At 41.0% G+C, this 27,734-nt stretch overlaps 1 protein-coding gene across 1 annotated transcript in view; it reads left to right on the plus strand.

The window, feature by feature from the left end:
• Nucleotides 1–27,734, plus strand: part of LOC104259483 (sodium channel protein type 5 subunit alpha) — a 220,916-nt gene that overhangs the window by 106,073 nt on the left and 87,109 nt on the right. The window contains exons 13-16 of the mRNA XM_059819059.1: nucleotides 6,655–6,787; nucleotides 10,280–10,518; nucleotides 15,310–15,483; nucleotides 16,925–17,281. Coding sequence (XP_059675042.1) covers nucleotides 6,655–6,787; nucleotides 10,280–10,518; nucleotides 15,310–15,483; nucleotides 16,925–17,281 — 903 coding nt within the window. The remainder of the gene's footprint in view (nucleotides 1–6,654; nucleotides 6,788–10,279; nucleotides 10,519–15,309; nucleotides 15,484–16,924; nucleotides 17,282–27,734) is intronic.

Below are 27,734 nucleotides of genomic sequence, written 5' to 3' on the forward strand. Positions count from 1 at the left end.
GGCTTCACTGATGCAAATGCAATGTCTGAGGTGATGGAGCTGGCAAAACACATTTTGCAGCATTAGGGTTTGAAGACACATTTGTTTAGGTCCCTCTGTGATGCTCAGTAGTATCAGATGAGCATAACACAGACCTGTCTGATTGCTACTGAGGGGGGAGACCACTGGATTCTGGTTTGGGGAAAAAGCTTGGAAAAGCACTTCTGATCTAAAAGGCAGAGTAAACATCAAACAAGATCTGACCATCTCTGGTTTTGAGTTTCCAACCTGCTGCCCTTAAGCAGACCATAGCTTCAGCAGATGATTTCAAACTGGGCCCTCCTAAGGTTTCTCAAGGAAAGCACAAAAAGTCACTAGCCACTTTTGAGAATTTTAGCCTGATCAGTTTTAGCAGCATTCAGCCTGAAGATTTTACCCCAGGCAAAGGAGTTGGGACCACAATGAACAACTTTCATGCCTCTGTGTCATTGCAACTGCTACTCCATGTCCCAGCCAAGGGCCGTTTGCACACAGGAATGGCTGTAGGTGGCAGCTGAGCTGACACAAAGGCATCTGTGCAGCTTGTGCCCCCTCCCATGAAAGAGGTGGCTGCAGTAGGTTATCCCACTATTCAGGCTGGTGACTCAGATAAGTGGTTTCCTGACACTTGGCTGCAGAAGAGCATGTAAGCTAAAAAAGCCAGTTTCAAATGATCTTCAGATGGCCCTGGCTGCTTGGCACAGATGGAGTGAGTGTGTTTCTGTAGAAACCAAGTGTGCTTGCACTTCGCATCTCCTCCCCTTAATTCCTAATTTCACAGCTAGTGAAAAAAACCATCAATGGGTGGTGCTTAGGCCCATCAGTCTTGTCAGCTGGTGTAGTCTGCCGTGCAGAATGGCATCCATCCATGCAGTCTTCTGCATCAAAGCAGTCCTGCCAAGTCAGCAGGGGCTTCGGTGCACGGCCTGAGCAAGGGGAGGGACATCCTCTCCTCTGCAGGAATGCCATGTGTGTCTGCACTCTGTGCTACACCGGTTGATGTTCCCATGCCATGTAAGAACACCCACAAAGAACACAAAGAACTGCAGTGTTCAAGCTGGGAAGCACACTGAGGTCGTATGAAGAGGAAGGTAGTGCAATATGAAAGTATGAGCTGCAAACACCCTCCACAAAGGTGGCTCTGGGTCGGGGCGTCTTTGCCTGGATGTGAACAGCAACAGACGTTCAAGTCTGAGGGGTGCAGGGAGCTTGTCCCAAGAAACCCATGGTAAATCCTAGTCACTCCCCAGGAAATCTCCAGTGCAGAGGACAGAATCAGGGCTGGTCCTGTTGTCCTACCAGCTTTCTTCAAGTGGTACAGCTGCTGATTTCATCAAACTTACCCCAGTGTAAGTAAGACATAAGCAGGATCTGGTGACTATACTTAAAGTCCTAATTTTTTTTGGCTTGTCCTGAGACTGAGAGGTTTGAAAAATGATGTTTTATGCTCCTGCTGATTGCTGGGCTTGGAGTTTGGTCTTTCACCTTTTTTGGAGAAAGCCTATACATCATGTAAGTAACTACAGGGCCCACTACAGACTGAAGTTTCTGTGTATTCTTGTAGCATTTATCTGTAGCTATGTATTGCTCAGTTGTGCCTTGGTGTTTCTTAGTTATTTAAGAGGTTAGAATAACATCTCCCATCAACAAGGTATTGAGCTGTTTGAACAGAATTGGATTAAGTTAATGAGCTGTTATCTGGAGCTCAATTTACCCAGGGGATCTGATGAGGATGAGTAAGATGTCACCTGTGGTTTTCAAGAATTTCTTGAGGGTTAAAAAATACACAGGGCAGCATCCCCTCTTGCCTCCTAAAGCCAGCTGGAGCCCTTTCTGTAACTCCAGGGGGATATCACAGGGGTTTTTTGATTTAGCCTGATATTCCAATTATTTGTGGGATTAGAAGTGGCAGAGAAATGGACATGGGGCTGATGAGGTTGTTGTTTGCGAGTGGGCAGCTGGCTCATAGCTGGTGGTCTCCATTGCTTTGTTCTCACTCACTCACCAGAGCTTCCCAGCAGCGGAGCAGGGCCACCCATGACACAGCTTGGGGATAAGCAGTGAGGTGGAGGTTGGAGCTACCTGGGGTGTCCCTCTTGCACGTACAACCTTTCCTGGATTTTCTCTTGGTTGTACATATTTTTTTTCTTTTAGGAAACTAGAAATGCCGAGTATTGCTAGCTTGACAGGAGTGAAAACTACCTGGGAATGAGCCCTTAAAAAAGGCCAGGCTGGTTATCAAGGTGCCGAACTAAGGATTTAGAAGCTTACCTTTAGATAAACTTTTTTTTGTCTTTTTTACAAAAAAACCCCACCATCTTTGCTTTTGTTCTCGCTAAGCATAAAACTGTTTTGCTGACCACATTGATTTGAGGTTTTTCTTGTTGACCCTAAAACCGCCTCAAGGTAAAATCTCTTTTTTTCCCCTTCTTGCTTTGCTGTGGGACTGGTGAAAAGGCAAAGTGTTAGCAGTTTCCATGTTCAGAAAAAGGTCAAGAAAAGAAGTCATCAAAAAATCACCACCAATAGGTCATTTGGATGAAAGCTAGCGAGCCCTCTGCCACTGTCACATAGAGAGTTGTCACTGTGGCTCTAGTTTCTGCTCATTTCAAACTTTGCTTTAGCATATCCTAAGCGTAAATCATTCAGATTTGACACAAATATTGCAAGCTGTTTCAGTTTACAGTGCATCTCTTTAAATAATCAAGTATCCACAAAATTAAATGACTTCTTTTTAATGCTGTGTGCTATTATGGTCACCTTCAATCTCATTAAGTATTTGTGCTAGTGCCTTACTGGGTCCATTGTTCATGGTGTGGCCTGGCAACCTCTTTTTATGCTTGAAAAGATTTTTACTGTACAAGGAAAATTAAACATCTCCCAGTTCCCAAATGTGGTCTTTAAAATGCTGCCATGTATAAGCCCATCTTCGCATAACAGTTTTGACATAACTCAGAACTGTAGGCACTCAGAAGAAAATAATTCCGTAGTGTTATGCATCCTCATTTACATGTAAATTACTGAATAGTATATTTGTCCCTATAGAATTTAGCTAACCCAAAGAGGAAACATTTCCAGTCAACCAGGGAGCAACACAAATAATCTTGTCCTGCTGAAAGTGCCTGTGTTTAACTCCATTGTGATTTCTCATCTGGATCCTAAGCAGACTCCCTGCATTACTGTCGTTATTTTTGCTTAATTTCTATAGAAATATAAGTACAATGAACACCTGTGCCTGTGTATATTCTCTCTGTAATGATAATAGCCTTTATGCTGCCTTGTTTGTCCAGTTCCTGGAACTGCTCTCTATCTCAGAGTGCAAAACCTGCCAGTCCCTTGCGTGACTGTTAGTTCTGTTCTAAAATAAATAATAAAAAACCCCCTCACATATCTATTCTTTACAAAGAACAAAAGCTGATAAGCTTCCCTAAGTAACTTGAATAATTTTAAGCAATTCACCTGGATGGAAACTTTCTTTCCTGGAAAAATACTTTATAGTAAATTGCAAGCTGACTGTGATAGTTTTACTGCTCTATTGGGAAAGAGACCATGTCCCCCTGCAAGAGCACAGGAGTATTCCTTGCACCCTGACACTGCCTGCCAGACACAGCGTCCCGGCTCTGGGGATGCACCTCCGCTGTGTGCCCGCTGCCGAGGGCTGGCAGGGAGCCGCGGGCTCCAGGCTCTGCCCTCCGGCGGGGGCACGTGCAGCTGGGCGGGTGGGCAGCTACCACCCGCGGTAGCATTTGCTCTGAATGCAGGCCAGCAGCAAATTACACCACCTCGCCCCTCCAGAGATGATGGAAAGAAGGAGACATGCACATGTCTCCTTCAGAAATACCTCTTTGTGCACAGAGGACGGCACGCTGTAAACAGTCCCCTTGACTCCAGCAGGACTCCTGAAGTCTTGGGGACCGCTTCTCGTGACACAGGTGGCATGATGGAGGATGCTGGGCTGGAAAGAAAAATAGAGTGACTTAAAAAACTTGTTGGGTTGGGAATATCACATCAAACCTAGGGGAAAAGTCCCTTCCCTGCTATTTTTCTTATGAAGGATATGCCAAACCTGTTTAACTTGGACTTTTAATTTACCCTGGTTTAGCTGAATCAAAAAATAGGAAAAATGAATCTCTGAATGTTTTTCCTTTGACTTTTTACCTCTGCAGAGAATCCTCTTTGCACCTGTGAGTAAAAGGTGGCTTTCAGATAAAGGCCACCAACCCACAACTTCTGCAAGCACTTCTGCATGCATGAATAAGTGTATAATATCTTTCTTTACAGTCAGAAAACTGGTACTTCTGGGGATGAGGTTGTCTAAAGACATGCTACTAGTATGTCCTAAGCTTTGGGTCAGATGGGATGAGAAGATGGTATAGTTTAAAAAGAGTTAGATGATCTAGCGGAAATTGAAATTTGAGGTTTTCTTATGGTTCATTCTATGGACAGAGGGAACTGGAAGAGTTGGGTTTTTATTTGGCTTTTTTTTTCTTTTTCTTTGCTTTTACTTTTTTAGTTTAGTCTACTTAGAAATTTGTCTCACTCATGTTTTTTATCTCCTTGTCTAGTTATTTCTTTTCAGTCCCATGTATTTGTTATGTACTCCAAACTGGTGGAATGATTATGCAATTTTGTAAATCCTTTCTTCATTAATAAAACATTTGTTGTTTCTTTGTTTTTTATTGGATGTTTTTGAGGTGAAGGGAATCAAGTAAACTAATGCATCTAAAATACCGTTCCTAGTTTCCCCAGCTCCTAAGCCAAGGATAGAGTGTTTTCTTGTTATGTTGTGCATGACTAGGAGCCTCTTTGAATAGGTTCTGACTACACCTCTCCTTTTGAGATGACTGCGTCAGTAACTCAATAGACAATGAGCCAATTCTTTTAACAAAAGAAAACAATTTGTAAAAAAAAAAAAACCAAACATTTTTAAGCATTACTACTTTCCTGGCTTAGCTAATGTTTTAAGTGTTTACTTCAAAAGTCCTTACTCTTCTCTGGTCTTGCAGTGATTGGTATTTTTAACTGCAGCACTTTGAAGTGACCTGGGACCAGTATCCTGGCTATTTTCACTGTCAAGCAGTGGCCAAGTGTCTTTGTCCTTTGCAACCACCTGACAAGGGGATGTCCCCTGCCCTGAAGAGGTCACACTCCAGAAAGACAGCTTGTAGAGCTTCAGCACTTTTCTCCTGATGTTCTCACGGAATTGCGTTTCTTGAAGAGCAGTTTTGATAGAGAAATGGCCAAGAGGAGGGATCCTGAGTCCCTCTGGGAGCATGTCCCAGGCACAGACAGCAGAGCTGTGAAGCTGCTGCCCATGGCAGGTCTTGGCTGGCATTCTGGGTGCTGCTTGGGGTGGTTAGGGCTGTTTCAGACCCAAGTGATGAGAGAAGATCCAGAAGACTGAGTCCAATTCCTGTAGCTCATTTCACTATGGAGAAGCAAAAGGAGCTACTCTGACATCTATATAAACCAGAGGTTTCCATCTTCATAGGAATCTCTTCTCCTTTCACGTTTCCTTGAGCTATATTGCAAGAGCCATCAGGACCCATCTATCTACAGCGCATCTCTCTTGCTTACATAGTGTCTCAGAGCTCACAGTCTGTATTCTTGGAGAAGCAGGATGGGGGGCTGTTAAAACATTTCTTTTGGGAGACTAAGCGTCTTGATCAGGAGGTCTGAGACAGAGACTGGTGTTGAACTTGGCTGTCCCAGATCCTTACACCTTAACCACCACGTTTCCTTCTACCTGTGGGAAAGCTGGAGAGTAAAGCAATGAGGATTTGCCTCTGTATGAAATGGGAGCTTGTAATAATAAAAGTCTTAACATCTTGCTCCTGTGAGCTGACAATATAAAGTATTTAATACAGTGTTTGTCTGCAGCTATACTGTGTTTCTGGCTGACTTCAGAAACGCAAGCCTTCAAAAAGCATAAATCTCATTTAAAATGAAACCTTAAATAAAGCCAGTTTGGGAGTTTTCTTTTTCTGGTATTTTATTTCTTTGGTTTGTTTTGTTTTTTTTTTTTAAGCTTTTGCTTGAGAAACATGAGAACTAGATAGTTTGGGTTATTTTTTATTTTTTCTGAGAGAAAAGAAGCTGAGATTCTCCCCTAATTACGGAGCTTTAGAATTCGTGACACCAAAGATCACCAGAATGGCAATATGTTCCTGAGATTTGGCAGTGTTTCAGAACAAGAAAAAACATGTGTTGAGGCGCCAGTTTGCTTGGTATGATATCAGAGGCCTGTAATGGAGCTGTTACCCACGCCCCTTTTCCTCTTCTAGCAGTATAATTAAACAGTTAACACATTTCAGAAATAATGGAATAATTAATGTAATTAAGCAGGGCTTCTTTCACAAGCAAAGAGCAGCACTGCTGCTTCTCTGGCATCAGAAGCGTCCCTTTATTTTCACCTGCATCTTTCATCTATCACGAAGGTAAAGGGTAGGACAAAGTTTCCAAAATTGCTCAAAGTACCATTTTCAAAAGCAGTCCCCCATCAGCATGTGTCTAATTGGGAAATCAGTGATCTTTGGACTTCTCAGATGGGAAAAACAGTGCTTAGGCAATTTTGAAAATGCTGCCCCTTATCTGCCTTGGTTTTATTCTGCTGATCCAATGTGTTCATTTAAGCAGACCTCTCTTTCGGATGAGGCAAGCAAGAAGCAGCTTTTAATGCCCCACCGCCCATCGGTGGACCACTCGGACGAACCCTTTCAGAGGCAGAGGGCAGTGAGCGCTGTCAGCATCATCACCAGTGCCCTGGAAGGTAAGACAAGTCTTTAGTTCCCCAAGTCAAAGCCGTATGCATGTTGACTGGCAGGAACAAAGTGACACAAAACACCCTAGTATTAAACTCTCATTGTTTTGCAAGGCGGCATTACAGATAGTTATTGCAACCCCTACAATATAGGTGAAGGTGTAACAGAAGGCAATATAATTGCTATCTTGCCTGTGGACTTGTAAAAATCCTGACAAAAGGTTGGCCATCAGAGTCAGACCTGGTAACATTTTGTGCCCCCATGGCATTAGACATACAGAGGGCTAACCAAGATGCAGGGTAGAGGAGCACCAGGCGGGGTGACTGTACATACATTTATATGTCATCTCTCTGGAGCTGATGTGAAGCCTGGCGTGTGCAGTCACCAGCTACGTGCAGAACTTCCAAGTAGTGGAGGAGGAAAGTCTCCTTCTTGCATAGCAGCTACTGGGACACAACAGTTTGGTGGGTGTTTTAATCCCACCGTGAAACTTAAGGATGCTCAAAGGACCCATTTGTCCATGCAAATATTTCTCAGCAAATTTTTCCATTGCTCATTAGGCTTCTCATTAGGTGCAGGAAGATTCCCTTTCCCTGTCTTGCCGTACTCAGGGACTTTGCATTTCCCTTTCATGAATTTATCGATAGCAAGACAACAACTCATAGCAAGACATCACGTTTCTAGGCTCTTTACATGCAGTATGAAAGGGCTTCTTCCAGTTCCTCATGTCTCCTACATAGTAAATTGAGACAAGATAGGAGGTAGCAGCTAAGAGTATAGAAAAATGTCTGTCAAGAACGCAGTGGGGAGCAAGGGATATTTTGATTCTCCTGCAGCCTTATTCTCTGTGTTACTGGTGAATAGGAAGGCAAGACAAGACGGAGGGACTTATCTGGGAGATGCCTTACAGAAAAGGACTGTCTCTTTGGAGACAGCCCAGCATGAAACCACAAAGCCCTTCTTCTTCCTCAGCTTTTTATCATCTCCGGTGGTTATATTCAGCAGTACTGTGGCCAGAACAGATATATATATATATGTTTAAATAAATAAAGAGTTTTATTCTTAATAGGTAAATAATCACTTCAATGTATTCCAGTGTTTAGTGTAGTCTGCAAAGGCTGTGTTTGTTTTCTGTGGGGTTTTTAGCAATTAGCTTTGTGATTGATTGTCTTTGTAATGTGTTAAGAATGCCTAAAAGGCCTGAGCTGGACTTCTGCTTATTCATTTCATGGTACTTCCTATTACTTTTTGCCACAGAAATGGAGACCATCAAGTCTAGGGTAACTCAGAGGATGTACATTTTTAGCCTCATACAGAAGAAAGCTGTTTCAATACTTATCAAAGTTTTTCTAACTCCCAGACTTTGATTAGTCATTGAAATTGAATGCTTGTTAACAACAAGAGGAATATAAAATCAGAATAAAATGTATCACAGGCTTTAACTGTAATAGCTGTATGATTTGTGCCAACTGTGTTAAACAGCCGGACCAGAAATCCCTTCCTGTTTAGTTACCCGGTTTCTGCTCTCGGCTCTTGGGTAGTCATCATCTGCCTGTTTTTCCAAGACAATGCAAAGCCTTGCAGACAAGGAAGAACCTAGGATTTTTCATTTAAAAATAAGAGGAAAAATACCTCCAACACAAACTTTGACTGTGTTTTTCTGACCATTTTTTTAAAACAATATGAAGTAGCAGAAAAAAGCACTTGAGTCTGATTTTACTTTTCCTTTTGCAGATGTCTATTAAATCTGGTGTGATTTCTAAACATCACCCATTGTGGGGAAAGAATGTGGGTTCTTGATTGATTTAAACTGTTTTAATGCCACATCCCTGCCAAAAGAGGACAATCACACCTTTCTCCTCCCCTTGCTGTGTTCCTGCAGTTTGATTTGACTGTACAAGCAATTGGTTTTCAGCTGGATCAGTGAGCAGAACCAGCTCACCCAGAAGGTCCAGGGGCACAAAAGCTGGCAAAAGGAGAGAGAATTCATCTGTGGCTGAGAGGGATGAAAACTACCCCTTTCAGCAGCAACCTGGACTTAAAGGGTCTTGTGTCGAGCGTGGAACCTCAGAGGAGAGAGTCATACATCTGATGTGTATCCATTGTGAAGGTCCCAAAATTAATAATAGTGGAATAAGCAGGGTTAGAAGTGATTATGAGGAGTATGGATATAGACAGATATGTTCTTCTGGATTTAACAGAAAAATTAGGTCCTTTAGGAAGTGACTGCCCCAAAGTCTTTGTTACTTTGAGGTGGGTTTCCAAAAAAATGCAAAATTAGGATTTTGCATTGAAATTGTTTGGGGTGTGGATGGTTCTCACATCATTTTAGGCACTTACCTGTAAACCCTCTGTTTGGAGGCTGGAAAGACATAGTTATTTCCTGGGAGCAATTTGGGTTCCCAGAGGTCTTGGAGCAGTGTAGAGGTTTGTGCAAAACCTGTGCATGGAGGACATCATCCGATATTTTGAAAGCTTGCTAGCAGACACCTAATACTGCAGTTCTGCTGTCCAATGAAGGAAAAAGCACCGTGAATGCATCCTGGCTTGAGAGAGGAGGCTGTTTATAAACTGATTGAAATAACAGCCTTGGCTGAAGTTTTCCTGTTATCAGTGCAGGTTCTAATTATATAGTCTAAAACCGTTATGCGGCATTCCATGCCCATAAAGGAATCAGAAAAGGAAAGCACTAAGCAATTCCACTAATCATTATCATTCAGCCATTAACTGTCTTTTTTGGCTTTTCTTTTTCACCGTTTAACACAGATTATACTTATGAAGCTATTTCACTTCTTTTGTGCTCAAATAAAATGAACATATAAAAGTTGTATTTCAGGTAATATTTTTCAAGCACCTTTAAAAAGCACGCTGGAGCTTTAACAGCATTTTCAAACTGACTTATGCACTCCCCTGATTTTGTATGTGGCCTTTCAGAAGAAAACAGATGCTTAATGCCTTTTTGGATTGCACACCAAGAACAGAAACCCTATTGATAACCAGTGATACTCTGAATCTCAAACACTTAAATCAGCTTTAAATATTGGATTTAAACTCTTTCATCTCTTAACTGCTTTAAAAGGTATTACTTAAGATACTTCTAAAATGGGACCTGGGAATGAAAAAAAAAATCTCCCAATCTAAGTTAAATGAAGATAGTGTATTCTTATCCATTTGAACTTGCCAACATGGAAAACAGAGTAAAAATCTGAGCCTATATATAATACTAGACTTTGCGTATTTAGCGTGAGTCTCCATTTTTTCTTGTGACACTTTTAAAAGGTTATTACTTTCAGAATAGGTCACTGTCTGCTAAGTGCAGGTCAGCTGGCAAAAAACCCGAAGCACGTAATTTGCCAGCCTGTTAGGACAGATATATTTTTATCCTAAAAAAAATTTGGGGGTAATTCAGGGGCCTTCCTCTATGTTATGAGTCATTTTAAGTGTTCTCTTGTCATATAACTCAGTGTGAATTGACTGTTACTTTACTGCTTGTGACTTAGAGCTTGAGGAATCACACCAGAAATGTCCTCCCTGCTGGAACCACTTTGCTGTTAAATTTCTGATTTGGGATTGCTGCCCGCTTTGGCTTTTAATCAAGAAATTTGTCAAGTTTGTGGTAATGGACCCATTTACCGACCTCACCATCACCCTTTGCATTGTGCTGAACACGCTCTTCATGGCCTTGGAGCATTATAAGATGACGAAGGAGTTTGACCACATGCTTTACATAGGCAATTTGGTAAGTGAACGTGAACTTGAAGGGCTACCTGGGGAGTCTATTCCCTGCTTTTTAAAGTTTTGGCTGTGGCTTGGGAAGACACCGTTTTGATATGCTGTCAGCATCGCTTTGCCTATGACATATCAAGAGAGTCCACGCAGTCACCTTTTTTTGGGGGTGAAGAGAAATGAATGAAGGATCTATATTTATTGTCTATAAAGGGTCTATATTTATTAAACTAACATATTCTAATGTTATTAGTAACCATTAAAGGCATGTTTCTGGGCTGTTCCCGTTAGGTTTCTAGTTTGTATCAGTTTAAGAAAATGAGATAAGAGAAAGGTTAATGAGGTTTATTTGGGATTTCTTTTAAAGCAATGATAATGCATCTACTCTTGGTGACTAATAGCGACTTTTAAGTTAAAAAAAGCCTACAAAAAACCCAAGGCAAGATCTTGGAGGGAAATAGAGTGGTGTTTGAGAGTACCTAGATATGCATGCAGAAGGTGCCTATGGTACTTTTGCTGTATGTCCCTCTATGTCCCCTGCCTCGTCCAGCTGTGTGTGCTGGGTCCCATGCAAACCCCAGGGCAGAGGGGACATGGAGCAAAGCATGGCTGGTGCTTCGAGGGGAAACTCTTAATGTAGAAGCCAGAGCAGCCAGAGAGAGAGCAGCAAAGTAAGCAGAGACCGTGCTTCTCCAAGGAAAAACAGAGTGACAGATCTACAGCCAAACCGCAGGGACAGAAAAGCCTTTCCAGAGGCAATACGGTACAATTTGTTAACCCAGGGGGCCACTAAAATTCTGCGGTTACTACAAAATGGAAGCTTTTTCTTTAATTGTCTTTCACTGTATTTATGTTTAAAAGTTACTGTGTTTTACTGCTTTAAAGCTTAATGTTTAAAACCCCTTTAATTTTAGAATAGTCTGTATTGGAAAAGGTACATACCATCTAGCTATGGTGTGGTGGAATCGCCCCTAAAAGCTAGTGGTAGAAGCAGAAATAACCTACAGGATAAGTCTGGAATACCCTGGAACATGGATGCTGCTAAGTTTGACTTCGAGAAGCTCATAGTGGAGATGAGAAAAGCCCTTTATTTCGATAAAACTGAAGGCTGCAGTGTCTCAAAGTGGGATTCACGTTGCGTAACTTCAGGTATTTACAGCGTAGGAGTTTCTGTCGGAGCTGGTTGCCTTTGTCTCCCTTTAAAGTCAATGGAGAGTAATGGACAATTTTAAGGCACAATTAGTGTGTTGTTTTAAAGACATTTACTTTCGGATAAGGTAAACTTTGTCCTGGAGGCCAGTGACTGTAATGACTATCGACTATAGTGGGAATACGCAGAAGTACTACAGATGTGATGTCTGCCTTTAGTGAGAAACATCCTATGCTGGCAGGTTTAGGTGGGTGGTAGCAATAAGCAGACTTTTTGTATCAGTCCTAGAATATGTGTTACATCACATATGGATTTTTTTCTTTACCCTGGTCCTTGTTATTCTTAGGTCGGGGCCTCCTTGGGCAGGTTGAGGTTCTTCTCCTAGGCTGTGGGACCAGTCTCAAGTTTTTCAGCTGCTGTGCCTTGGCAAATCTCCCTCTGTTGTTGTGCTAAGCAAAAATCTCTTTGGGTCTCTCTTGCTTCAAGCCCATGCTCTTACCCTCTACAGAAAGCATTAGATAAGGGTAGCTCGGAAAGTCGTCTCACAGGACTGCATCCAGCTCCACTTTTCAGCCAGCCTTCCTTGTTGCGCAACAATTTGTGGCCTTCTAAGATGACTTTAAAAAATCCCTTTGGACCCAGTATCCATCAGAGCAGGTGACAGTGCTGCTGTTTCTCCCTCTGGCACTCCAGATAGGAAATGTGTCTGCTCCTTGCCCTGCTTTTGGCAGATCAGCTTCTCCCTTTGCAGACCACAGGCAGTGAAACTTTAGCCCTTGGCATCCCTCCTGCCAGCACGGCTCCTGCAGACCTGCCGGAGATGAGCGGGGCTGTGCCGGGTGCCAACAAGGAGATAGAGACAATGAGCAGGGGGAGGAATTGCAAAGCAAATTTTGCAAAATTTTGCAAAAAAGATGCAATTACCTCACTGGGATTTTCTCAGCACTGTCTCAAGCTATTTCTCCTCTTTGTGCTGAAGTTTAAAATAAGGAAAAGAGCCTGCTAATATTTGTTGTAGCAGGCTGATGGCACGGGTCTCCCCTTCCCCTGAGATCCCAGGATGGGTTCGTGAGAGGCCAGACTGTCCCAGCTGCCCTCGCCAGCCTTACTAACCCCCCGCATTACTGGATTGATTGCGAGTAGAGCAGGTCAGAGGAATGTAATTCTATTTTGTGGAAGATTTTGCAAAGTCATTTGTAATGAAAATTGACATTCTTTGCAATCCCCTGTGAAAGGGAAGGGAGTCCCAGCTGCAGGGCAGGCTGCCAGGTGACTGCATCCCCTAAGCCGCAGACTGCCAGAGCCCTCCTCTCCCCCACGCTGGCTGGCTGTCGTCTCCCCATTGCATCTAACCCTCTTTGATTGACTATACCAGCATTAAATGAGGAGAAATATTAAAAAGGGCATTTGTTTTCCTTGAAACAAATGTTTCTGAGAGAAATGAAAGTGGAATATGGATTCGCTTTCTCCGAGAGCGATTCTTCATCTGCTGCCAGTCACTGGAGATCTCCTGTTCTGATTGTCCGTCTACTTCATGCAGCACTTGCTACCTTCAGACTCCTTTAGTTCATTACTTAGAAGAATCAGCATTTTCAAATGTGATCAGAAGGCCAGCCAAGCACATGTACATCTTTACGTGGTTCATCTGCCTATGCAGTGCCACCACTTAAAAAATAGGTAGATAGAACAGGATTTTACCAATCTTCGTTTTCCTTTAGAGACTGAGATACCATTATGCAATATTAGAGCTTAAATAGCTGAAATGATAGATAAAAGAAATTGTTTTAAGACAAAGTCCTCCAAATCATCAGTGGCATATTTAGCACCAGGAGGACCTTACGTTACTTGTTTTCTTTCCAGCCTTTATCGTATTGAGTATCCAGCCTCTTGTACAAGTGCAGTCACCGCATACCAGGTGCCGGCGATTTGACAACTGCCGTTTGAAATTCGTAGCTGGTACACGTACACGATTCCTGATGCCTTTTAGGAAGGCTCAGACATTTTGCTATCTTACTGTGACATTTCCTTCTCAGAAGGCTATTGATTAAAATGATTCAGGCAAAGAAAGTGATCCTCCTGAGTCATTTCTCAGCAAGATGGTTGCATAATGTACGCAGCGTGGTATCGTGGTTTTTAAGGCAGTCCCCTGGATACAATTTCACAGACATCTAGTTTTGTCTTGTTCTCTGTCCTAAGGGAAATTGGAGCATTCTGGTGGGAATCTTTGGTATCTCTGACCACCGTGACTCAGAAATAGTTGGCTAGTTAGAAATATGAGACAGGTTGTTTTGTTGGGTTCTTGGTATGAGATGGTGATGAGATGACAGTCCAAATTGTTGCAGCCCAAGGTTTTATTTTCCTGATGAGAAAGAGGAGGTATTTTACATAAGGAATTGTGTAAAATGGCTGCTTGGAAGAATTAATTCCTGAAGCATTGTTAAGTAAAGACAAGCCTTCCTCAAATGCAGGCTATGATAAGTTATTTTTATTCCTTGATATCTTAATTAAAAAATCTTAACTTTTCCCTTCCCCATCTTAATGGGTTTCTCATCTTTGTTGATCAGAGTTGATCAGTTTTGCTGGGATACTGCTTTGACTTACTCAGCTTATCGGAAGGAAAACATTTCTCCTTGACTGTATGTTACTGATATGTGAGCTCTGGATTCCCCCCTCTTATTTGGCCTACACAGTGCATTGATATTGCTTGTTTTGTGGAAAACCATGTATGTGCTTTAATATATATAAGTGCAACTGAGAATTTTTCAGAAACACAAACCTTGTACTGGGACTTGGAATGAAAATAGAACAGTAAATTAAGAACTTGATGCCCACATTTTGTCATTTTCAGTTGACTGTAGCGTTGCATTGAGCATTTAAACTGCTACTTACGGAGGGCATGCGAAAGGACAAGATCTGATTCTCTGAGATAGTTTGCAGGAATGTGTTAAAACTGAATTTGCTGTCAGCAGCCTTCCCTTTCCCCTCTCCCTCTGCCTCATAGGTAATATTTATATGTTGTTTTAAAGAAAAATGTTCCAATTAGAACTTCCACCATACGACATTTGAACTGGATCATAAATAAGCAATGTGTACCCAAGATGCTGTGAAAAGAAAATTGCCATGACTATTTGTAAAAAAAGACTAGGACTCAAATTAGAGTTTCTAATCGCCTTTGCTGCCAGCAATAACCTCAGAATGACTAGAGGCTTGCTTTGCCCTGGTATTGATAATAATAACAAAATAAAAGGGGATAATACAGCAGGTACACTACAACCCAAATACCCCTTTAACACTCCCACGCCATTCATTTGGGTTTCTCCACTGAAATGAACAGATTTAACCTTTATAAAAGGTACATTTACACTCTCTTTTTTACCACTGGGGTTACTCAGATGACGGAAGGAAATGGAAATGTATGTTCCAATCCAGAGCTTGAACTCAGATGTCATTGTAAGTTTACAGCAGTATCAAATATTATTGTGAAAAGACAAATTACAATATTGTAATAGTGATAAAGAATCAGCCATGAAAAATAAAGTATTTGCTTGTAAAATGTTTTTGGCTTTCCGCTGTGTTCACCTGTATCAGTGGAAAGTCTGCAAGCAAGGAAGTGTGCTTAAAAGGTTACTTTGACTTCTTATTTTCTTTCTGCAGGTCTTCACTGGGATTTTTACAGCAGAAATGATCTTCAAAGTAATTGCCCTTGACCCCTACTATTATTTTCAGCAGGGCTGGAATATTTTTGACAGCATAATTGTTATACTAAGCCTGATGGAACTGGGTTTGTCCAGCATGGGAAACCTGTCTGTTTTACGCTCCTTTCGATTGGTAACGGTCTTATTCTGTTCTTACCCCTCTTCTTTTATTACATATGAATGCTGACATGAATGCAACATATTTTCTTTAAAAAGCATCTGTCAATAAAGACTTTAATTGCTGCAAACTGGTGAACAGTACGTGACACTAATTATAGGCTGCGGGATAAATGGAATTGTTCCAGATTTACATCAGGGTAAATGAGAACATAATTTGATTCCTTCTAGCTCTGCCAGGTACTTGTAGCACACTTAAAATGTTTGAGTTCCAATTTGTAATAAAAATCTGCCATTTTATACCTGTACACCTGTTAGCATAGTCAGCAGATAATTGATAGCCCAAGAAATGCAAGAGCCAGTAACTTGTCGTTTTAGAAGTTGTTATTCCTAAATTATGTTATCAACATGCCACTGTTCTTTTAAATGTTGTCAAAAGAAAATGTCTTTGAATTATTCACAGAGTGATTTTTTTTTTTTTTTTTAATAACATAGCATCTGTCTTTCACGGGAACTCCTTAGCTGTCAGCTCCTTTGTTATGCACGGGATAGTGGTATTCTATTAATGAGAGACTGTCGACAAATTGGAACAGAAAAGTAGTTTCCTTGCCAGACTGACATTTGTGTTGCACTTCATGTACCAGGATGTCCATGCTAATCATTCTGGCCATGATATGGCTTCACAACTTGTAAAGACCAGGAAAATAAGCCCTTATGGTTACATTTAGTGGAAGACTTTTTCTTCCAAAATTCTCTGCGCTGCTCAAAAATGCAAATTTCTCACCGCTACTGCTAGGTCCTGAGAGTCTTCTGTCAGTTTTTGAGCAATCCCTCTTCAATAGGGCTGAAATTAAACCTTCAGTTGAAAACACAGCACAAGGGCTAGGAACCATTTACATCCTTAAAATAGGTCTTAAGTGGGACGTAGGTTGTGCATAGACTGCGTGATCCTCAGCACAGAGCTGATTTTCACCCTGGGAGCTAACAGCTAACAACATCTGGCTGAGCCTTTCTCTGAAACACAGAGGAATTGCTTCTTTCTTTGTGGGATCTGACCCTAAACCCCTTCCCCCAGATGCCTGCCAGGCTGTTTAATTGGAGGAGGAAAAGCAATGTAAAAGAAACTATTAAGACCTGAGATTTCCTCCTTCCATCCTCTCCCCACCATGATATTGGGGGAATGAGCCTCTAAAAGCACGTCTATCTGAGCCTCTAAAAGCACGTCTATCTAGAAAGGCAGAGCATAGCTCTGGAAAGGTTAATTCTCATCCAAGAAGCCCAACTGATATTTTATTAATAGATGAAGTGAGGTTAACAGGAAGTATGACTAAAATCACCTTGTACCGCACACGCTGTGGCATTTAACGTCTTTCACGTGTTACCCACTTTAATAATTCATCAGCTGAAATGTCTGTTGCTTCTGTGAACTGACACTGTTGTTTATGTTTTGTTCACAGCTGCGAGTCTTCAAATTGGCAAAGTCCTGGCCGACCTTAAATACGCTCATTAAAATCATTGGTAATTCAGTGGGTGCCCTCGGTAACCTCACTCTTGTGCTGGCAATCATCGTCTTTATTTTTGCTGTGGTAGGAATGCAGCTTTTTGGGAAAAGCTACATGGACAATGTGAAGAAGATAAGCACGACTGGCAATTTGCCACGGTGGCACATGAACGATTTCTTCCACTCGTTCCTCATCATCTTCCGAATTTTGTGTGGGGAGTGGATCGAGACCATGTGGGACTGCATGGAAGTAGCTGGGCAGCCGCTGTGCCTTCTTGTCTTCTTGTTGGTCATGGTGATAGGAAACTTGGTGGTGAGTTCTTGAGATGTTTTTTTTTTTCCTTTCCTGGTGGGTGTGTGCGAATGTACCATTTTTTTTACCCAGAAATGGCAAATCTGACATTGCTCCATGGCTTTAATTCCATGTACCAAGTTGCCACCCTAAGAAACTTGTTCATTATCCCCAATACAAAATTGCTAGGACCGCATTAATAATTAGGAATGAAGGCTTACTGTTTTTTGCAGAAAAACAGGTAATGTTTTACTAGAAGAAAGGGATATGGGTTGGTTATAATGACTTTATTTCTTAAGCTATTCATGGGCCTGAAAGGATTCCAGATCTCTTTTCTATACAGGAGTGAATATCACCTCAGTTGTCACTGTATCGGGAGATATTTTTATTTCCCTTCATTTTTGGTCCAGAACACGTGAACCTTACAGCTAGCACAGTGCCTTTGAGTGGAGATTCAAATGTCTTTAACCTTGCATGTTCTAGGAAGCTGCAGGTTGTGTTTACAGTAATGTCACTTGCTCACTTGCTTTTTTAATAGACTATCCCATAAGCAGGGCTTACATAAGCTCTGAACCTATTAAGACTGAATTGTATTTCCCTGCTGACATCTTATGGAGCGCTTTGCTGGCTTCAAGTCATTGTGGAAATGTCTTGCCTGTTCAGCTTACAGAGCATGTTTGACATTGTGGCTCTAATGGGCTTACTGTTTATGTAGTGAGTTGTTTAATAGTAGCTGTTGCTATAAAAAATGTTGGGGTTTGCTACCAATTGCTTTTAGTGGTGGTTTTGCTTTTAAGTACCCAATGTTCTGGTTCTCAGCTGCTGGGATAGAAAAATTCTTGAAAGAGCTTGCAGAAAAACAAAACACACTGTTTTGTTCACATTAATTTATATTTTAACAGTTAGTTTTGCACTGAAAATGTTGATTGCAAGACCATATTATATTTTATAGGGTTTTTTTTATAAAAGTCAAAAGATTAAAATATGGTTAATCAGAAAGCGGCAGATTACTTACGGTTTTTTCCCTAACTTCCCATTTCTATAGATTTTTCTTGGAACTAAATGTGATTAGAGGAGTTGGGGCAAATTATTACTTTCTCCCTACTTTTTGGGGGGAGTTTATCCTGAGATGCAGAAAGTTAATCTCCCCCTGCCATTAAGAAATTGATTTTTTGTATGCTGATGAAACCTGAAAATAGTATGTGGTAAATTCTGGGGAAAATGTTAACATTTGAAATATTCATGGGTTATTGAAAGATGTGAATTTGCAACATCTGATACCCTTAGATATTAACACTCATCAGTGTGCATAAGTTCCGTTAAATATAAAATCTGATTCAGCAGAGATCGCACTAACATTATCTACATATATTTGACCTTCAGTGCTCAAAAAAGACTGTCACAGAAGTAAAACCAGATATTGAAAAAATCTGCCAGCATGGATAAGCTGAAGTCACTGGTCAGCTGAAAGCAAAAATGCCAGCTTTATCCTTTTCAGCCAACAGTTCTGTAAGCATTTGGCAATGACTGGTAAATAGGAATGATTATTGTCTGTAGATCACTCCCCCCAAAAAAGAAAATGATTCATAGGTGTGAAAAGAACAACAGATTCTGAATCATGAGACTCATCCAGTGTCAGCTGCGTTACATGGAGATTTCATGATGCTGATTAGCAGGTAGAGAGGTCATCTCACTCCTCTGGCATCAGCAAAATTCTTGCTTTCTTCAGTGAGAGTGGATTTGTTACAAATCTGTAATATAAAAACTCATCTACACAATGTATGTAGGTGAGCAGGCACTTCTTTATTGCAGCGCTGGACGCACAGGGGATCGCTCCACCTAGTGTGCGTGCCTAGCTTCTCCGCTACCAAAGTTATATACAATCAAAGTATACATATTCATCGTATTTTCCAAGAAACAATTAACATATTAATACAATTTCCGAGAACTCATTAGTATATGTAAATGCTCGTGACGCATGCGCCTTCAGGTACACAGGTGGTCGTCTAAGGTCCTCTGGTGGTTGTCCATGGTCTTCCTCATGGTGTCCTTTAGTCGAACCCCATCTTTGCGCATGCTCAGGTTGGTTGCAAAATCCCATTCTTGGAATCTTCTTAAGTTTTCCCCGGTTTACTGACCAGGCCTACAACTTATCATTCTCTTGACAAGCAAATTCTACCTCTTCACAATGCTACATTGTTCATAGCTAGTTTATGATTAAATCAGGGATAGCTCATACCTAGTTACCCTTATACAGAAAATATATATATATAAAATTTTTAATCTTTTAATAATCACTTTCTAGCTTATAATTTTCTGTCAATTTCCATGCCTATGAATAATCAATGCTTATTTCTATTAATATCTATCGATTGGCATTCTTGATATTCATATCAAGATGGGGAGGGTAAGGGGATTTTCAAGCAGCATCACTGGTGCATATCAGGTCACACTGTCACAGGACTCAAACAAAACTTTTCTATTCAATTTTTCATCGTTTCATCTCGTTACTGTTAGTTCCTCAGTATGGAACGGCGATTCCCTGGTGAGGTTCCTATGGTTATTGTTTCTAACTTAACAATCCTAACTTATTTATTTATTAATTAAATTTAACCTTATATATATATATAAAAAATATCATATTTTGATTAAAAAAAAGCAGAATATTTACAACAGATTGAATTCACAAACTCACTTATTTGCTGAACATCTTCAGAGCCCAGAATTCTGGTAGCTGAAAAGCACCATGAGCCCTTTAAAATAAGAAGACAGGAGCACTAAATCTTTTACCTCTAACTCTGTTGCAATCTGTGCCAGCAGATTTTCTCTTTTAACTTGCTGAGATCCTTGTTCCTCCTCTGAGTTTCGAGAGTTGGTTCTGATAAGAAAAATATTATCCTGAGGTTGTATCTCATTTGGACTCTAGACACTTTCTTAGTCTCTGAAGACATGGAGGAAATCCTACAGCGTTTTTCCCTATGTAGCAGATCTGCCACTCATCTAGATGAAATACTTTTATCTGTCACATCTGCCAGTACTTATGGTAGTGTCTGTGGTCACTTTCCCAACTGCAAGGTTAAGCGTTACAGAGCAGACCTGCTCTTTAACTACTGTAAAGTAAAGGCTGTAAACTGCTCTTGGAAGAGTTAAACCGCTGCGATTCTGTGCTATGTTCAGTGACTTGGTCTGCAAGTCTTACTGAGCCTCAGTAACATAAATTCAAATGAGCGGTGGAAGAAAAGCCAGGAAAGTTAGTAAGTGCCCTGGGCAACTTCATGTTATAGAGCAGTCCAGCTGTTGAAAGGAATTTTAGTAAATGTTAAATCTTTGGTTTGTATTCATATATCCTGAAAATGTCTTGGACCAGTGCAGTGCCGCATGAAACTACATTTACTGCTGGTCAGCTGATATTTGAGTCACCTTCGAAGAACTAAACTTTACAGCATAGTTGGAAAATTAAGTGCTGTGTAACTGCTTTTTGCGCAATAATAGTGTGCTACTATTGTCAGAAGGCATTTTTAGAGTCATTGAAGCTGCTTTGGAAGGTAAAGCCAAACCAGACAGATAATAAAATAGTTTCTCCCTCATTTGTAAGAAAGAGCTTCTGAAATTGGTAACTGAATAATTATGCTTACTGTTAAGTTTTATAAAGGACTTAAGATATTTCCTACGTACGTTTATGTTACTGAGGTTAATAACAAAAATCACCGAGACAGGAATTATTAAGAAGATGTAGGGGAATTTGGGTAGTGAGGCAGCCCCTGGTGCCCCCTGCTCTGGCAGGTCCACCAATGCGAGAGTGGAGCATGACACCAGCTACTTCTCAGGGGACTATTGCGTGTAATGGGCACTAACAACGTGCATGAATAAAACTGACATTTCAATCACAGAAGGAACAACCTTCCAACCTCTTTGCGTATGCGTGACGTAGGCTGGCCAAGCCACCCTTTTATTCTTCTCCCAGCCACCTGGATGAAGCCTGTTTTCTACCAGCTTCTCCTGAAATGCCACCAAGTGAAGGGCAACTCAAAGCAGGGCAGAAATGCACTCACTGTCTTTGCTCGTGCTCCGATTTGGCTGTGTATGATACAGGCAGCACCCAAAAAGCACCACTTAGTGTTAACCCAAGCTAACAGCCACAGTGCATTAACTCACCCCCAGGGCTGAGTTTCTGGGCTGCCGTTGTCTCACCTCTGCCTGGTTTACATACATCCCTTAGTACTTCCACTGCACGTACACCAACATTCCCCAGTCTGCCACAAGCTGGTAACCAGGGAAGTGACGTCTTCAGAATTTTCCTGAAAGGTGAAATATAAAGCTGGAAGTGCTCTTTTAGGATCAGTCCTAGGCTTTTTTTCTTTTTGTCTACTGTCCATAGAAATGCTATCCACTCAGGAAAATATTAATTACATTTTCTGAGAAGGTAGAAAGCACCACCAATTTCTAGGGTATTAGGGTATCCTGTAGGAACAACTGCATAACCATTATCACTGAATTAATGTGTGATGCATGGAATTATGAAATACAAAGTGTAAGGTCATGCACTCAGCCCTGTTTAAGAATTTATGTTATGTTCAAGTAGCTTACCAACAGAAAATGTTTGAGAGGATAATAAAAGTATACGTATCAGTCACCGTGGACATCTACATCTGAGATAATTGCATGGAGATGCCTTTGTAGTCAGATCTGGTTAATGGAGTCTGTGAAGTCATAAAATATCTTACCCAAAAAGACATCTAAAATACATCAGATTAAATAGACCCTAAAAGTACCTATTCCTGTCCTTAAAGTCTTGGGAGGCAAACTCAGCTGTAGATATCCCCATGTATATATTACTCTGGCTGACTGAGCCAGCACGATGTACCAAAGTACCAAAATATTGCACCCATTAAAAATGTAAATGAGGTTCTAATACATATCAGGAATGGTAATTACAGAGGAGAGTATCGATGCTGTTGCACATAGATCTGCTGTACTGGATATGCAATACACTCCTTTAATAACTGATGTTCAAGAAAGATTAAGTACTACTGGGAAAAGCACAGTATGGGAATATGAAGTTGATGAGGGGAATGCAGAGCTAGGCATGGGAGGAGAACAGTTTAAATGACAGGATACTGCTCATCCCAAAACAAAGAACTATAAATCACTGCAGGCACATTTAGGCTGGGATTGGAAAGGAAGCTTCTGACTGTCGGCACAGTGAGGTTGTTTAGGAGGACTTTCCAGCAAGACTGACTAGCTCCAAACCAGCAGCGTCTGAGGTGGAGCTTGATTAGTTTGTGAAATAAACAACCCATGATAGCAGGGGGCTTGACTTGGTGACTCAAGAGGACCTTTCAGTCCTGTCTTCCTATGGTAATTTGAGTGCCTGGCAGCAGAGCTACTCGGCATGGTTTGGATGAGATTTGAAGTGGCCTGCTTTGGTTAAACCCAACGGAAAATTTCTCTGAAAGCTCCCACATCTCAGGAAACTTTAATGGATATTTTTTTCTGTTTTAACATGGCCCATGACTGTGACACACAGAAATCTGGAAATGTCACATTCTTGGAAAAAAAAGAGGTTTGTCCCTCCCTACAAGTCTGTGTAGGGCAGTTCCTTGAAGAGGTGTTCTGGGAAAGTGCTGTTAAACCTCCATCAGCCACGATCTGTTGATAAAATGGCATATTACCAGAGCTGTTCTGACAGAGACATGTCTCTGCAGCAGGGCAAGAGAGAAAGAAATCAAATTATGGGAAATGTGAGCAATGCATAACTTATTAGTAGTTCCACTTCAACATGTCCTTCCACAAGAGTCCCCCTTCCTACCACTAAAAGGTTGTCCTGATCACCACCAATGCAAGCTGGATGGGAATAATGTCCTAGAAGAAGGAGAAGGGTGTGAGGAATGATGAGCCATTTAACACAGATCTTAGCCTAACAGATGTGCAAGAGAGAGATTTGGGATGGGAAGGATTGTTTAGGTGGAGAAGAGAAGTGACTACAGGCATATGGAGTCACCATCCCTGGAGGTACTTAAGAGACATGTAGATGAGGCACTTAGGGACATGGTTTAGTGGTGGACTTGGCAGTGTTAGGCTAACGGTTGGACTCGATGATCTTAAAGGTCTTTTCCAACCTAAATGATTCTATGATTCTATACATGAAGCTTAGTCTATGAGAAGAAATTCATAGCAATTTCCTATCCTGAATCACTTTCCAAAGTGACAGACCCTAAGTAACATAAGGAGTCATTGGGTCCAATGTGGCTAACATTTAATAGCTATGGCTCCTAATCCTATGCTTAGGCAAAGTCACTTTCTATGTGTGCCTGCAAAATTTTGTCTATTCATATCAATTGTTTGCTTTCCTGCCTATTTTTTAACATGAAGAACAAAGTAAAAGCATGTGATAAATGTTTAATTCTGATTAGCTTTGTTAACTTTTTTTTTTTGCTTTGTTTGCTAATGTTGCCTTTAGTTTGGTGTGTGCAGTCAAGCAAACAACAAAAACCTCAAAAAGGAGGAGGTAACTGTGGTGTATAGTGTATAAACGTGTAAGATGTGGCTTATATTTGTATTGTATGGTCTTCAGCATGGGAGATTTGTTTTTGTATAAAACCACTTCCTAGAGTTAATTACTGAGTGTTACCACCTGAGCACCACGATCCCTAATTGAGGAACATAAGAGGGAGTGTATATGGCCACTGTGTAGGCAGACTGGTAGCCCATCCTGGGGGTACCCATCAACTGGCCAACTGTATGGATGTAACAAGAGTTTCACAGGCAAGGGACTATCCCAGTGGGAAGTTTGTGGTCAGCGCATGGTATAAAGAAGTTTAATAGTATGGAGCAAGATGATCTTTTCCATTTGTCCTCAGCGCCAGAAAATGTTCCTGGGCACATTTAATTTATTAGTGTAGAAGTAGCCATAAAGTCCTGTCTCACCCAATACTGATACATCTCCATCACTGCAAATTGCTCAGCAGATCACACCCGGGCTTGAAAGAGGTTTATGGTAATGTGTCAGATTTTCTCTTTGTTTAAATGAAATGGATATAAAGAACTATCACAAGTAATAGTAAAAGAGCTAGGCATCAAACAGGCCTAGGTAAAAGTGGATTACAATTTCACATTTCAAGAGCTCAGACAGCAAAAGCATATTATGATGATCAAAGAAGGTCTTCAGATGAGACTTGTATTTCTGCCTGACATGAAGGGACTGTCACTGAGGGAAGCTACATCAAGACTCTGGCATTTTTAAAAGACATGAAGCATTACACCAGGGGTTTTCAAGACCATAAAACTTCTTACAGGGTGATTAAGGGTTGCTTTACCCCAAAGGATTGAGGCCTCATTCATTAAGATTTCTTGTGCCGATAAATGAATGAAAATGGAACACCGATGACATATGATAGCACATTTCCAGCTATCTCCTTATTTTCTTTTCAAATTACATACAAATCTAGAACTACCAAAACCCCATTTTTATGGTTTTTACTGTCTAACCCTAGAGAAATGTACAACTCAAGAGTTGCAGCCAGACTTGCCCTGAATCAAGTTAATTATTTTTGCATTTAATGACAAACATGTTCTTATTCATGGGGGCCACTAAAGACATCCACTCTGTGAATAAAGGTTAATCTCCTTGGAGGGAAATGTAGTATTTATATTGCATCTGATGATTAATATAAATTAACTGGAATTTTAAGGTATTGTGTGCCTTCTAATTGCAAATACTAGGTTAGGTCTCCTTGCTGGAAATTAAAGCAAGGGAGGAGGTATTGCAAGACCAAGTTACAACCTTTTAGGTCTTATTTTTTTAATTTTCAAATGACAGTAGAGGTCTCTGTCCTCAAGCTTTGTATATTGTACTTCTTCCACCAAGCAGGTGCTCTTCTTGGGGCCCACAAGTTCCGCTTCTTGCCAAATGGAAGGAAGAGGGGATAAGATGCAACTATATAACATTGGGGGAGAACAGTGTTTTTCAAGGAAATGTGCATCCACTGGAGGTTCAAAGAGAAGTTCAGGTTGTCCCAAGTCTTGCATGAGTACTACCTTCCCTCTGCTTTCTCTGCACCCCAGTGTTCGTGTCATGGATGTCATTGTTCACCTTATCTGCTCTTTCAGCAGCTCCCAACATTCTGGAGATGTGCATTTGTGTTTTGGTTGCATCAGCTGCGAAGGCCACTAGACAAACAGGCGAGAATAGGCATGTCAGTAACAGTCATCGTCAGGACACACAAAATCTGCAAAGCGGCAAGTGGAGTGCGTGTTGGGCGCCTTGGAGGAGGAGGACTCATCAGAAAGCTGCAGGAGCCATAATGAGAGCTGGGGAAATACTGGAGATGGGGGCTGGAGAGCTAGAGGGTCCAGAAGAAGCCAGGGAGCACAAGGGATCATTAGCGAGAAGTGGAAGCATCATCTGAGTCTGCCTCATCAACTTGGACACTTATATAAGGGAGGCGAATTTTCTTTCTCGAGTCACATACAGCTTTGCAGAGGAGCAGCCCAGAATGCATAAATAAGTACATTTGGGGACATAAGCAAAATAGAGTCAAAACAACTGCCAGCATGTTACCAACCTTTTTGTTTCTACTGATGTATGCTTAGGGCTGGCAGCAGGTACATTTAGTGTGACACTGAAGAATTCAAACCTCAGAGGAAAGTAGCTAAACCGCAGCACAATTCCCAGCTTCTCCCTTCATATTTTTCATGCCAGCTACCGGCATAGTCCATGTGTCCTAAATCAATTTTTGCTATTCGTATTCCCCATTATCCATCCTTGCTTGAGCAGTGTCTGAGAAGCAGAGCACTCAGGTAGCTGATGCTTTTGAGCAAACAGCTGGCTATATCTACTTAAGTATTAAACAGCCTCAAGAGTAATGAAAGGTCTAGCAGAAACAGATAGCATCATGTGATGAATCAAAAAGGTAAATCCTGACACCAACCATCAATCAGTCCAGTTGCCTCTGATGACTCCTAGCAGAGATGGAAAGCTTGCATCCTCATGTGGGTTCCTTTAAAGACAAACCTTTTGTCTAAGGCTCCAGGTTTTTAAAATTGTGGGATTTATCAGTGCCCACAGAAATAACTATCATTTATTTTATTGAGTAGATATATTTGGACTTGATGATCTTACAGGTCATTTCCATCTGTAGTGATTCTGTGATCCCACCCTCATGTGTAACACCAGATGCTGGTGATAAAAAGTCTGGGGAAATTAACCTCAGCATATTTATGATGGACCATCAAAGACTGCTGGGTTTCAAAAATGCCATTGTATGGTAGATTAAGTAAAGTTCATTATAAACTGGGAGGTATAGGGCTGCTTTGCCCAAGAGATGTGAGGGAAAACCTGAGAAAAGATGGGAGGAGAAACTACTTTCAAAATGTACTCCTAAGAAGTAATCTGCTTCCTTCTGTCACTGCAGATTTATGAGTTTCTGTATCCTGCCACAGGCTCAGTTGTTTCTTCTGAAGAGTTGAATCTTGGCACTTGGTGACTAAATCTGAGCACGCATCTTATATTAGGGGACAAGTGTGTTCAGTTCCTGTTTTTAAGGTGCTACATGGTGTTCATGTTTAATAGATACTAAAATCTGCCAATTATTTCCCTGCAACATCCATCCACAGGAAGATAGATCTTTTTAAATACAAATAGCCAAAAACCTAATAAAAGTTGGCATACAGAAGAGGAGCGAGTTTTAGGTTCTGATGGAGCTCAAAGGAGGCTGAAAAAAAAAAATAGTCTAAGGCTTTTTTTTCATCTGTAAACTAAGGAATTCCCAAAAGCAGCAATCCAAACCAGTTTCATTAGTGGGCTGTGGCAGATTTTGGCATTTGGTACAGATTTTCATCGGTAGAATTATAAGAATTGCTTCTTGATCTATAAATGAGTCACTGGGATGTATCAGAGAGGAATAAAATCTGATCATAATGCTAGTGCTCTTCCATAGGTATGTATATAAGGGAATATGCAAGTATCTGTCATTAACCTTCATGGGTGTGAGACTTACTAGAAATGCAGACGAAGAAGAATGCTAATACATTAGTTCAATCAACCTGCCCCTTAGAAACCATCCTTATGCCTTTTGTTCTAATTGTGCTTCCAAGTCAGACATATTTCTCTAAAAATATTGCTTAAGCATTGACTTCATTATATGAACTGCTGACAAGTTGAAATATTTTTAATAGGATCCACCATATGTATATGTACATATATATATTTTATTTGTGAAGATGATACTAGTGGATTGTTTGTTGAGATTTGGTTGTAGTCCGGGGATTGAAGAGGAGCTGAGTTTTCAAAATAAAAACTGCAGCCCTGTTAATATAGTAGGCATCAGTAGGGTAAAATATTGCCCATTTTTTGAACTACATCTGTCCTTGGTTAATAGTGTAAGTAGGGTTTTGTCAGTGGTTAAGTTCTTGCTAATATCTGGGTAGTTATTAAAAATCTAGAAGACACTGAGTCAAATTTAATTGGACACGA

This window comes from Gavia stellata, chromosome 6, assembly GCF_030936135.1.
Source record: "Gavia stellata isolate bGavSte3 chromosome 6, bGavSte3.hap2, whole genome shotgun sequence".
Lineage (NCBI taxonomy): Eukaryota > Metazoa > Chordata > Aves > Gaviiformes > Gaviidae > Gavia > Gavia stellata.